Genomic DNA, 13,092 nt, shown 5'->3' on the forward strand with positions numbered 1-13,092 from the left:
AAGAAAGTTCGCATTCTAGGTCTATACTTCTGTTTAATACTGAAAATGTCATGAAGTTGAAGCGATCTGAAATCATAAACACTTTAGTATGAGGTACCAGTGTTGGGATTAGTCGAGTCATGACTTGACTCGAGTCAGACTCGAGTTATCTTTTTCGTATGACTTGACATGACTCTAGTCACTTTGCTAAAATGACTTGACTTGACTTGACTCGGCGTATCAGAAATGTGAATTGACTCGTGACTCGGAGCAAAATTCACGAGTCGATTTCAAGTCATCAAGTAATCGGTGTCGATAAATATCACTGTATCTTCCATATGTTCGGATTGTTCGCGAAACGTCTCCATTGTTCTATCACAAATAAATTGAACTCAAACGAAGTGATCGAAGCTTGCAGCTTACGTTGTCGTAAACTAGTATAGTAAAGAAATTTAATAGCAAAATGACTATTTCTGTTCTCTGTTCCAAACCTCTTGTTTTATTTAAATCGAATTAGAATATACACTGTAAATGAGATAAAGCGCAATCGCCAAATCTGCCGCTTGTGGCAGCACAATATCGTGCTAAAGCGCCACGACCGGGAGTGACCTTTAGTGCTGTTCTTAAACTTCCTCTTTTTTCGGCCGTTTCTCGCTCTTTTGCGATGTGATGTGATCGCGGTGACAGGGAATCAGCATGCGGGTTTTAAAGCTTTCTTGGCGAGTAACGGTATTGCATGGCAACACATCCAGAAATTGGAAGGTAAGTATATAAGTAATATAGCTTCAGCAATGTGCCCTGTTAACTAGCTAATCGAGACAGCTTGTGCAGTTATAATCAGCACCTGTTGTGTGGATTTGGTTGAATACTGGTGCCAATTGTGATCTATTAGAATGGTTATTTTGCAGCTTAGGTGATTATTAGCGTGTAGTTTCGATAAATGTCTAACGGACAGTCTTGTTATTGGTTGCGCCACTTTGTTGGGAGTTCAGATCGGCTTACAAAACATTGGCTGAAACGTCAAGTCTGATTTATACATGCAAGCTCTGTCAATTCATGTTATGTTCAAAATTATTTCATATCTTAGAGAATGACATAGATTCGGATATTTTCACCTAGCTTCGTGATAAAGACCTTCGGCAAATGACATACCGTCTGGCGTCTGTTGAGACTGCAAGAAGTATGAGCTAATTAACTATGAAAGCTCTGTTCATGCAACTAAATCTTGTTGTTGCAGTTATGAGAGAAGCTATCAACTAATGGAGGTCCAGACAATACACGCCATGAATAATCCTCAGTCGCAGACCCAAACAATCCGTGCGGTGTGTCAGCGTCACTCGCAGAGTCAAACACCACCTTGCCTGTGGATGAATTGCTCCGTATTGATGTAGAATCAATCGCGCAGTCGCATACCACCCTACCCATAGAGGATATAGGAACTTCATCCATGCCAATGCCGGTAATAATTATTTTGTAACATTTTGCTATGAATTGAGCTAAACTGTCTGCGTCTGCAGCTCCTATCTCGGGGAGATGCCGGAGCAACCAATGCAGATCTCCATGTGGATGTTATGGTATTTATCCGCATAATTCTAGTAAGATTCTATCTTTTATTACCCTCAATATTGCAGCCGTCGTGCAGTCCCAAAGACCCCGAACTCATTGCTCCGATGCCCTTGCCGGTATTCAGCTTCAAAGTTCAACAAGCGCTTAAGTCACGTACACTCGTACAGCTTATGTAGACCGCAATTGGCACAACGGCTTGTCTCTATTCAAGCATCAATACGGACTCCGGCGCTCTCAGCTAACGAAGAAAGAGATTTCTTGGAACGTTCCCTACCATGGGCGACATCAGACTAGTGAGTATGCATGCAATTATGACAACTTCTTATTACTTTGTTATAGAGATTATGTGCCGAGGCTGTTTCTTCACTGTATGTGTATGGCAGGGTTGTAACCAAGTCACAAGGCTCCGAGTCGCAAGTCAATGTCACTTTTTTAGTTTTGACTCGAGTCAAGTTGAGTCATCAAGCAGAGGTTCGAGCCCGAGTCATGGTATTATGACTCAAGTCTGAGTCATTGTGTTTACTGCTCAGTTTCCAGATAAAGTCTTGTTAAACCCACTGTTATAACTCTGTTTGGTGATATCGAATGGTTCTCATTTATGATATACTAATTTTTCTCACTTTTAATAGTATCTGGTAGTGTTGGGATGGCTAGAGTCACTTTGCTAAAATGACTTGACTTGAAATGCGGATTGGCTCGTGACTCTGAGCAAAATTCACGAGTCCATTTGAAGTCATCAAGTAATCGTTGTCGATATTATTCACTGTATCTTGCATATGTTCGGATGGTTCACGAAACGCTGGTGTACCCCTTGAAAGTGACCAATCATTCAATGGTCGAGCGTTTCACTGAGCCTCAATTGTTCTCTCACAAATAAATTGACCGCAAACGAAGTGATCGAAGCTTACAGCTACATTGTCGTAAACTCTAGTAGTAAAGCAATAAAATAGCAAAATGTCTATTTCTGTTCTCTGTTCATACCTTTACCAAACCTCTTGTTTTATTGAAATTGAATTTGAACATAGTTTATATTGTCCTCAACCATTAGCGCATGCGTTTCTCTATTTTGGCTGTGAACTATATAAACTGAGGCTATTCAATGATCTATGTAGTTCAACAGTTCTACGTTTATATGAGCGATGCAGCGCCTCCTTGCCGGTATATTCAACTCTATATTCGTTCATCGGTTCGGAATCAATGATCACTAGTGCAAGTTTTTTTACAGCTTCCTACAGCTTCCTAGATAATGTTTGGAGGGATTTTATATTGCAACTTTTCTCTCGTTTTCATACCAATATTTACTGCAGCTTTGATCAAATAATGAGAAAAAGGGAAAGGAGTGCTTTAAAAATGCTATAAACTATTTCTAGTATGGTTCTATTCTCTTTGGTTCACATAACAAAGTGCTATATGATGGTCTATCTGCATCTCAATGTTATCTATGACACAATATCTTGCAAGCAAGAAGTTCAGCTACCCCTGCCAAGCACGACCACGTCCAACATGTAAATTGATCACCTCATTAATTCATGTCGCCTAAATTTGAGATGGTTTCCCATTTCGCGAACGCCCAGGCGAGACCGCCGAAAATTTCACTTTCACTAAGTCGCCTTATACAGGCTATTCATTTTGTTGAAGTCGCCAAGAGTGTGGCAACACCTTGGGTCAAGTTTGCAGACCTAGGGGGTTTAGGGTGTGTTATTTGACTTCTTTTAGAGGGAGGGTTATCGCTATGCTCTTTCGCTTTTTATGGAAAATATTCCCGCATTGCGTAATTTTCTTGCTGAGTCCCTGGATAAAATGTAATTTTTCCCGGTCTCACCAGAATTTTTTGGTTGCCTAAATGTCCGTTAAATGGCAAAGTAATAAACTTGACAGTTCGGCAGAAACTAGGTTGTATTCAAATATCTCATACCCTATTAATTCATCCAAAATTATAAATGCAACTTTTTACTGCAACTTTTGTCAAAATTAAGAGAAACTTTCTCGCGATTTTAGTACAAAAAACTTGCCCTAATGATCACGCAATCTGTATTTCAGACAGCTAGCAATTCGTTTCTCTATTCTTTATTTTGGCTGGTAACTAGGGCTATGCAATTACTTGCAAGGTTTAACAGTTCTGCGTATATGCGAGCGATGCAGCGCCTTCTTGCGTGCATATTTAACTTGATATTCGTTCATCGTTTGAGAATCAATGACCACTCAATCTGTATTTCAGACAGCTAGCAAAATGCTATGATGTAATCATGCCTCATACTTCGAAAAGGCAACTTGACTTGAAATGTGACTTGAGTCGAGGCACCGCCAAAAATCAAGTGCCTTGACATAACTCGAGTCAACTTTGAAAATCGATTGACTTGACTTGACTCGAGTCAAAATGTGCAATGACTCGTGACTCGAAGGTAGTGACTTGATCCCAACACTGGTATCTATCTGGTTACATTTTCAAGTACCAGTACGAATAGATAGGGTGGTTATACTTTACTACTCTGGAGATTACATGGAAACGTCGCTCTTGACCGTCTGAGTCCCAATAGGGTGGTTATACTTTACTACTCTAGAGATTACATGGAAACGTTGCTCTTCACCGTCTGAGTCTCGAGTCATATGACTCGGTTCGAGTCATACGTAATGACTCGAGTCCAAGTCGAGTCGATATACATATTGACTCAAGTTGAGTCATCAGAAAATCGTGACTCGAGTCATTACTACCCCGTTATATGAATATATTCATAGATCTGATCATATTCTAATCATTCGTTAAGACACATACATTCTCTTACAGGTAAGGGAAGATAACTGGAATTTGATCGCACAAACCACAGTTAATGCGATCAGAACAAACTACGAAAGAATGATGCTCATATTGGATAAGATATTTGAGGTAAATACGGACTCACAATTCCATTCTGAATTGAATTTGATAGATAATAACCCCTCAATTATTCAATGTTTTCAGTCCAATACTAATGAAGTGAAGCTGCAACAATTACAACCACAAGTTACCGATCTGAGAATGAACTCGAAAAAGAAGACCGCAATATCTGCGTTATCAGTACAACAGGTACTTGTTTATAAGAATGATATAACTTTCAGTTTATAACGAATGTATGATTTGAAAATCATGCAATAGCTTCATAACTATGATGACGTTAAGAAGGTTTTTATTGTGAGTATTATTGTTGTAATGTCATTTCGTAGCACCTTCTGTTAACACAGATGATTGTGCAGACCAGGGGCGGTAAACCCGTGGCCCTCCAAATGATTTGGAGCAGTTACAATAAAAAATTTACCTACATTTCAGGCCCATGACATTCACATCAACAGCAAAACGTCCGAACCTCCACATTTGAGGGTTTCAAAGCATGGAGATGGAAAGATACAGGGATGAATTCTGGCTGATTGCCAAACGAGCAAAGGCCTGGGGCGCGGCAAGTCGGCTACATTGCCTCTTCCACTCAAGTGCCTCACCTCAGCTCAAGACCTGCAATTTCCCTGCCACTGCCGAGCAGGTTCTTCTCTACGGAATAGAAGCACTCACGCTGACAGAAAAGCTGGCTAAGACGCTCAACGCCAACTACGATGTGCTCCTCCGCTACGCACTCGGCATCCACCACCCGGAGCACATATCCACCAATGCACTGCGCAAACTCACAAAAACGGTCCCATGGCGTTTGCTGGCTACTGAACGACGTTTCCGCCTAATCGGTCATCTAGTGCGCCATCAAGACAATCAACCAGTTACCGCCATCATCAACCACATTCCGACGTAGCCATGGCGCAGAGGTGGTTGGAATAGAACCACATGGCGCTCGACAATAAAGACCGAGCTATCGCAACGTGGGCTATCGCTCGAAGACGCCCACGACCGCCCATGCTGGAGGCGCTTAACAAGGGCCCAGAACTGATTATCTTTATGTTCTTTTACCCTTTTATTTAATTCAGTGGTTCCCAACCTTTTTCGACCCATCGACCCCTTTTCAAGGTCAACACCGATCATAGCCCCCCAAATTTTGTGTACCGAAAATTGGGCATACTAACTGTTATCGTTGGTCCTTTCGTATTTGAAGTTGGCCATTCTACTCTTTGTCTTGCCATATTATGTGTAAGTAATATGATATTGCAAATATTCCAGCAATGCCTTTGAATAGTTTAGTGTCGCTTATCTTTTCACTATGCAAGTTCCCACTTTTAGATTGGCATCTAACTGTGGAGGCAGTCAATACTACTTTCGACTTTGCACCACCTCGTACTTATCGAAGTTCTACTGCTGGCTTGTACAAGCAATCTAGTATTAGAAGTATGCCAGCAACTTGATAGTTCGGTGTCCCTTATCTTTTGGTTATACGTGTTCCCACTTTTACCATGACATCTAAATATCAGTAAGTACTATAACTTTTTGCACCTCTTGCTTGATGAAGTTCTACGTCTGGCCTGACTTGACATGTCATATATAGTGGAAGTATTGTCAAATAGTTCAGTGCTGCTTAGCCCTTTAGTTTACAAGTTTGTACTTTGATCTTGGCCTCTATGCTGTACATTGTACAATGTACATTCAGGTATATGTGCAAGGCTTGTATATTTCGTTCAATGTCTTTAAGTGCATTTTGTGAGAACCTGATTTCCTAAAAAGCATGCTCATCACTTGTTTCGTTTATAATAACATGTTCATATAATGCTGGTTTCGAACAGGGTACGCCAGGCTATTTTAGTATCATTTCGAGGACGGCACAGCTGCTGACATGTACGCCAGATTATTTAGTAATCCATATCAAGCCATAGCCCAGACAGCGCCTAAATCATGAAGCACTAATATATATAGCACATAATTCCTAAATCACATTATACACAGCATCAAGCACAATTTATTGTGATATCTTTTTGAACATGAAACGTGATATCTTTTGTGCTTTTAAAGACATAAAAATATTTACAGTGTAGTTTATATAGTCCTCAACCTTTGGCGTAGGCTCGAATTGTATCATATCAATTTGTAAAGGGGTATGTATTGCATCTTATCCATTCGGTTCTCTATTCTATATTTTGGCTGGTAACTATATTTGAGGCTATGCAATTACTCTGCAATTACTTACAGCCCCTTCTTGCGTGTATATTTAGGTCTATATCCGTTCATCGGTTCAGAATAAATGACCACTCAATATGTATTTGAGACATCTAGCAAAATTCAATGATGTAATCATGCCTCATATTCTGAAAAGGCAACTTGACTTGAATTGTGACTTGACTCGTGACTTGACTTGACTTGACTCGACTTGACTCGAGTCACCTCCAAAAATCGAGTGACTTGACTTGACTCGAGTCACCTTCGAAAATCGATTGACTTGACTTGACTCGAGTCAAAATGTGCAATGACTCGAATTGACTCGTGACTCGAAGGTAGTGACTTGATCCCAACACTGTTAGGTACATATACGCGATAAGCTACTTTAGTATTCTGATGGAGTGCAAGTACTTGTTTGCTTATCAACTTTGAAGGCTTGCGAAGTTTGTGGTGTGATACTTTCACGTTATATAAAAAACTCGATTCTCGAAACTTGTTCCTTGTACGATTCATCATTGGTGTGTAAAGGGTTAGGAACGTTTTTTAAATGTAGTTACACATTCTAGTTGTTTTGATGTAAGGAAAAAATCATTCTATAACTCGATACAACTAGTTAACACGCGTTGATGTAACTTTCCTAATTTGTATGCTTAGCATTCGCGAAATTGGTTACCGAATTTTTTGAATTAGTTTATATTCTGAATTTTATTTCAAAAGTTTCAACTGTTAAGTACTACTAAAAGTGTTATAAAATGTGAAAAAGTGTACAAGTAGAATTATTATTAATGAATAATGAATAAGTAGTTTACAAATTCACACGATTATTCTTGTTGCGTTCCGGGATAAAATGTAATTTTTCGCTCTTTTTTATTTTTTATTGAAATTAGTATTCATTTTACAAAATCGTCGTGTAAAGGTAACGTACTTGTACATTTCGTAGTGCTGAAGTATAAGTTTTTGAACTATTAACTTGACAGAATTTTCAGAATAGCAAGTTTTAAAGTCTGTCTTGCATTTAGTTGCCAGCTCTGAAAGCAAGCAAAGTTTGTGGTCTTTGCGCAACATCGAAATTACTACACTTCACACTTATCTTATGTCGAAAACATAGGGTAGTTAACAATATTTCGAATCGTGGGTATGAATAATTTTTTAAAAAACCTAAATATGGCGCATCCAAACTTCGAAAATTTTTTCGGTTAGTTTTTTCGTTTCTACCTACTTTAAAAGACTCATTCAGACCTCGAACTTACGTGAACACTTGTTTATTGGAACTTGAGTCCAACACCAAAAAGCTCTACTTTACAAAATTTTCGGAGTACCGATTGTTTGGGTAAAGTCTGTTATGCGCTTAGTTACTAACTCTGAAAGCAAGCAAAGTTTGTGGTATTTGATCAACATGGAAATTCGTCCACTTTGCGATTATAATTTAAAATACAGAGTATTAAAGTCATTAATTCATCGGTCGCAATTCCGCTCGAATACAAGTACAAGTAGAGATTTCAAAGTAAGTAAGTGGTTATGTTCGTAGACTAACCCCACTTCTACATAACGATTTTTCAGTAAGTAGTTATGTTTCTAGGCAACTTTTAACGTAATGGGTGTGGGATGCGAACCTACGTGAACACTTGTTCATTGGAACTTGAATCCAACGCCAAAAAGTTCTACTTTACAAAATTTTCGGAGTACCGACTTTTTAGGTAAATTCTGTTACGCGCTTAGTTACTAACTCTGAAAGCAAGCAAAGTTTGTGGTATTTGATCTATATGGAAATTCTTGCACTGCATTTAGATTGTGTTGAAAACATGAGTTACTTAACAACGTTTCGATTCATAGGTGTGAATAATTTGAAATACAGAGTATTATAGTCATTAATGCATCGTTCACGATTAGTTTAACTTTTCAACCAACTTGTTGTCTGTCGTTATAGTCATTAGACTCGCTTTCATGCGGCTAATTTGTCCCTATCATTATAACGTTAGGGATCGCGTACCTGCAGCGAAGGTGATTGTTTAATTATAGCGCCGAGAATCGGGTGCCTGCGGCCAGTCCGTTGGTATTTTAGTGCTGATTTACGAAAAGTCGGTCTAGCACTGAATAGTTACGTTATGGAAAAATGCGGAGACGGGAAGAATCGAACCTAGAACCTACTGCAGTCGCTTCGAAATTTATGTATAATGTGAATGTTAATTATTTCTCGAAAGTAAGTTATTTTCATGTCTTGTTGATTCACGGAAGCGACGTAATGATTAATACCTAAAAAACAATAATTTACTTAAGAATATCTCGACTCATGCGGATTAGTGATTTTAAAAAATTAAAATAGACTGTATCGGAAATACGTGAATTTTTTCGTAATGATTATTACCTAAAAATAATTTAGTTAGCGACATCTCCACTCAGGTGGAATCAACGTTTAGTGTGTTACGCGAGAATTCATATTCTCAAAAACTATTATGGAAAAATGAGGAGACGGGAAGAATCGAACCTATAACCTACTGCAGTCGCTTCGAAATTGATGTATAATCTTAATGTTAAATATTTCTCGAAAGCAAGTTATTATCAAGTCTTGTTGATTTACGGAAGCGACGTAATGATTAATACCTGAAAATAATTTACTTAAGAATATCTCGACTCATTCGGATTTGTAATTTTTAAAAATTAAAATATAGTGTATTGGAACTACGTCAATTTTTCGTAATGATTAATACCTAAAAAATAATTCACTTAACGACATCTCGATCGTTATAACGCCGATGTTCGCGTACAGGCAGCGTAAGTGTTTGTTTACGGCTTCAGAACGCGCTAATTAGTCTCTGTCACTTCGCATTTTATAATAATTAATTAATTAGTGTTGATGTGTAGAATTTTGTATATATCATCATAAAACCCCGCGCCTATAGTTCAACGATGATGAGTGTTATCTGTGAATATCTGCTAAATATAGTATTCTATTGACATCATAGTTTTCGAAATTTATGCGTAATCTGAATGTTATTTATATCCAAAAATCAAGTTATTATGAAGTCTCGGAATTTAGTCATCTAACGTAATCATCATAAAACCGTGGCAATAGTTCAACGTTGATGAGTATTATCTGATTGTGACGTTAGTAGTGTGGGTTGATCAAATATACCCCCGCCAATCCCAGAAGGCCACGTCTCCTTAATTGCCACGCCTACATTGCCACATCATCAAGCGTCACGCCTATAGTGCCACATCATCCATCCATTGCTATATCATCGCTGCATTGATTGCCGCATCTTGATACTTTTCTCAGATATTGTATTATGTGTATTTAGGACTAACATCATCCGTCCATATTTTTTAAACTTGATTTTATGTGTACAAGTTACGGTTTCTGCAGTTTCCACATTTTACGACTTATGATTGCTGCGTCAAAACTTACCTTGGCTAGAATCGACAGATTTTCTATTATGTGTATTTAGGACTATGTATTTAAATTCCTATTCAGATTATACATAAATGAGAAAATTATGATGTCTATGTAAGTTTATATTCTCCGGATAATATTATTAATATCAAAATTCTACACATCATCACTAATTACTTAATATAAAATGCGATTTTGAGCGCTGCGACTTGATAATATGAACCCCTACGCTTCTGATGCATGATTTTTTGTGATAAGGACCTAGGTAACATTCAGAGTCTGCAACGATTGTTTGGATATACATTATAGCAATACCCCACTAAACTATAGGCGGTTATATTACTCTATTGCTCAGAGATAACTCATCCGTCCATATTTTAAACTTGATTTTATGTATACAAGTTACTGTCTCTGCAGCCTCCACATTTTACGACTTATTTTCATTAGACGTAGGCAAGCGATTCTCCAGTTCGGAGCTACGGAAACAAATCACTCGCATGTGCGCGTTCCGAATAGTCTTGTAGAATTTTCTAAAGTCGTAACAGCTTAGTAGCATATACGCGAATCCCAAGGTGAAAATAATCGAACGAACTATAGCCGTAGGCGTGCGATTCGCAGGGCTTTATTTATACAAACTCTATCGATGCCTGTACGCGAACCCCAGCGTTAAAACGATTAGGTCTAATTAACACGTTCTGAAGCCGAAAATTTAGTCAACATCATTGAGATAGCCATGATTTGAAGATGGTGATCGAGTGTGACAATAGCACTCGCCAAGGTTAGACAAACATAATCTTAAACTACTCTCTACTTCACAAAATATAAAGTTATAAAAGTAAGCAGATTTTGTCGATATTGCTTTGTGATGATTTTGATGTTGTTCCATACCGATTGGGAAGATAGCACACCTAATTTCGTAACTAACTATGCTCTGCGATAATTCCGATCACTATGTTTTGATAATGACGTGCTTCCGAGAAATAAATAACATTCATTATACGTTAGATGATACTTTTCCTTGATATTCTATCATGCGTGTTTAGGACTAATGCAACATCACTATGTTTACGACATGTCTGATTTGAACACACTAATTTTGCGTATCACACCACAAACTGCGCAAGCCTTCAAAGTTGATAAGTAAACAAGTATTTGCACACCATCAGAATACTAAAGTAGCTTTTCGCGTATATGTACCTGTAGCTAATACTAAAGTGCTTATGATTTCAGATTGCTTCAACTTCATGACATTTTCAGTATTAAACAGAAATATAGAACTAGAATACTAACTTTTATTCGTAAATAGCTACTTCTACCTTAATTTAATGGATTTATCTGATATCATTGCTTTACTTAATCTCTCCAAAATGTGCATTGTACAAGTACCTCAGCATCGAAACCCTCTGGCTATAACTATCTGGGGGTATAATTGCAGCAATACTCGAGTACTAATTTAAAAGTAGCTTAGGTATCTAAATGAGCTCTGAGTCGCTGTTATCTCGCATCTGACCATGGAGTTAACACCGGTATTACCTTCGCTCACTGATGAAAAAGATGAAAGCTATTAAAGAAAGCAGATTTGTATGAAAACTCGTTAAATAAAAGTAAAAGTAGCCTTGAAACATAACTACTTACTGAAAAATCGTTACGTAGAAGTGGGGTTAGTCTACGAACATAAACACCTACTTACTTTTAAATCTCAACTTGTAGTTGTATTCGTACTTTACCTTTACACGGCGTTTTTGTATAATGTATACTAATTTTATTAAAAATAAACCAAAAGGACAAATATAATTGATCAAATTCATTCATTTATGCAAAAAATTGAGAGTCTTGTCGTGATGGTCCGTTTCGAAATGCAAGCGGATGAACTAGACCAAAAGTTTCGAAGATGCGTTTTATAATTGCTCTAGGTGTGAAATAGACATCGCACTCTTGCGGGGAAACAACATGAATTCAGTCTTCACACCACAGAAACACAGCCGCTTGGTTAACATCACAAAACCGCAATTGAACTCAAGATTGCCATACACGGAATCGCTGTTAACGATGTCTGACTGCGGCGTTTCGACGAGTAACGAATTCTCGTATTTAGTATTGATTGTGACACATAGTCAAAACAGCGACAGTTTTCACAACCCGGTACATACATTGAACCAACTGATGTAAGGTGAAACACTACGTTCGCACCAAAAAAAAAAGTTTGCAGGGTATGACCACCACCAACATATAGAGTAGTGAGTGAGTAATTAAACTACATACCCCGATTTTACTATATTCCGAGATCCGGATCACGATTCAAGTCTACCTGAGAATCCGAACTACCCTGTGAAGTTGATATATCAAGTTGTGAACCGTGAAAGGGTTGTAATCTCGGTGAAATAGTGTGCGACACATTTTTCCATAAGTCGAATGCATGTCGGTTCATACTAAGACCATTAGGAATTTGCACAATGACAGGTTATTGAAACCGATGCCAAAACTCAGTATTATAGATTGATATTGACCGCGTGTATGTTTGACATATATGCAGCATCTTGGATCGGCGGTAGAGCACTGAATGGCACTGCAGAAGTCATCTACTCTCCTAAGCTTGGACTGATCTGGGCTATTGCGCCACTGTGTTACGGGTTTAGTGTTCAAGTACTTTATCTTTACACGACGTTTTTGTAAAATGAATACTAATTTTATTGAAAAAATAAAAAATAAAAAAGAGCGAAAAATTACATTATATCCCGGAACGCAACAAGAAAAATCGTATGAATTTGTAAACTACTTGTTCATGACATAATAATAATTCTACTTGTACACTTTTTCACATTTTATAACACTTTAAGTAATACTTAACAGTTTCAGTTTTAAATAAAATACGGAATATAAACTAATCGAAAAATTCGGTAACCAATCTCGCGTAGGCTATGCATGCATACAAATGAGGAAAGTTACATCAACGCGTGTTAAAGTAGCTGTATCGAGTTATCGAATGATTTTCTCCTTACATCAAAACAACTAGAATGTATAACTAAATTAAAAAACGTATCTAAATGAGCTCCAGGGCATTGTGATTATGCTGCATACCAAATTTCATAACACA

General features: G+C 37.8%; 1 protein-coding gene across 4 annotated transcripts; it reads left to right on the forward strand.

Annotated features, from left to right (window-relative positions):
• Nucleotides 1-496: 496 nt before the first annotated feature.
• Nucleotides 497-6,221, forward strand: LOC145452508 (uncharacterized). 4 transcript variants are annotated; one of them, XM_080330688.1, is made up of 8 exons: nucleotides 497-741; nucleotides 1,099-1,159; nucleotides 1,217-1,438; nucleotides 1,497-1,553; nucleotides 1,611-1,838; nucleotides 4,331-4,429; nucleotides 4,505-4,609; nucleotides 4,850-6,221. In XM_080330688.1, exons 5-8 carry the CDS (start codon nucleotides 1,821-1,823, stop codon nucleotides 4,934-4,936), a joined length of 309 nt encoding a protein of 102 aa, XP_080186814.1. In that variant the 5' UTR covers nucleotides 497-741; nucleotides 1,099-1,159; nucleotides 1,217-1,438; nucleotides 1,497-1,553; nucleotides 1,611-1,820; the 3' UTR covers nucleotides 4,937-6,221. The 4 variants fall into 4 exon arrangements, with proteins under 4 accessions (XP_080186814.1, XP_080186813.1, XP_080186811.1 ...); XM_080330687.1 differs by having other exon boundaries at nucleotides 1,099-1,438; XM_080330685.1 differs by lacking the exon at nucleotides 1,099-1,159.
• The last annotated feature ends 6,871 nt before the right edge of the window (nucleotides 6,222-13,092 follow it).

Source organism: Botryllus schlosseri, chromosome 12 (assembly GCF_051294905.1).
Source record: "Botryllus schlosseri isolate E-star chromosome 12, Bs_hap1, whole genome shotgun sequence".
NCBI classification, from domain to species: Eukaryota; Metazoa; Chordata; class Ascidiacea; order Stolidobranchia; family Styelidae; genus Botryllus; species Botryllus schlosseri.

Bases quoted from the DNA above. Each gene is read 5' to 3' on its own strand.
- LOC145452508 (XM_080330687.1), top strand. The intron at 4,430-4,504 runs GTAAATACGGAC...CAATGTTTTCAG, and splicing joins TATTGGATAAGATATTTGAG to TCCAATACTAATGAAGTGAA. The intron at 4,610-4,849 runs GTACTTGTTTAT...CCTACATTTCAG, and splicing joins CTGCGTTATCAGTACAACAG to GCCCATGACATTCACATCAA.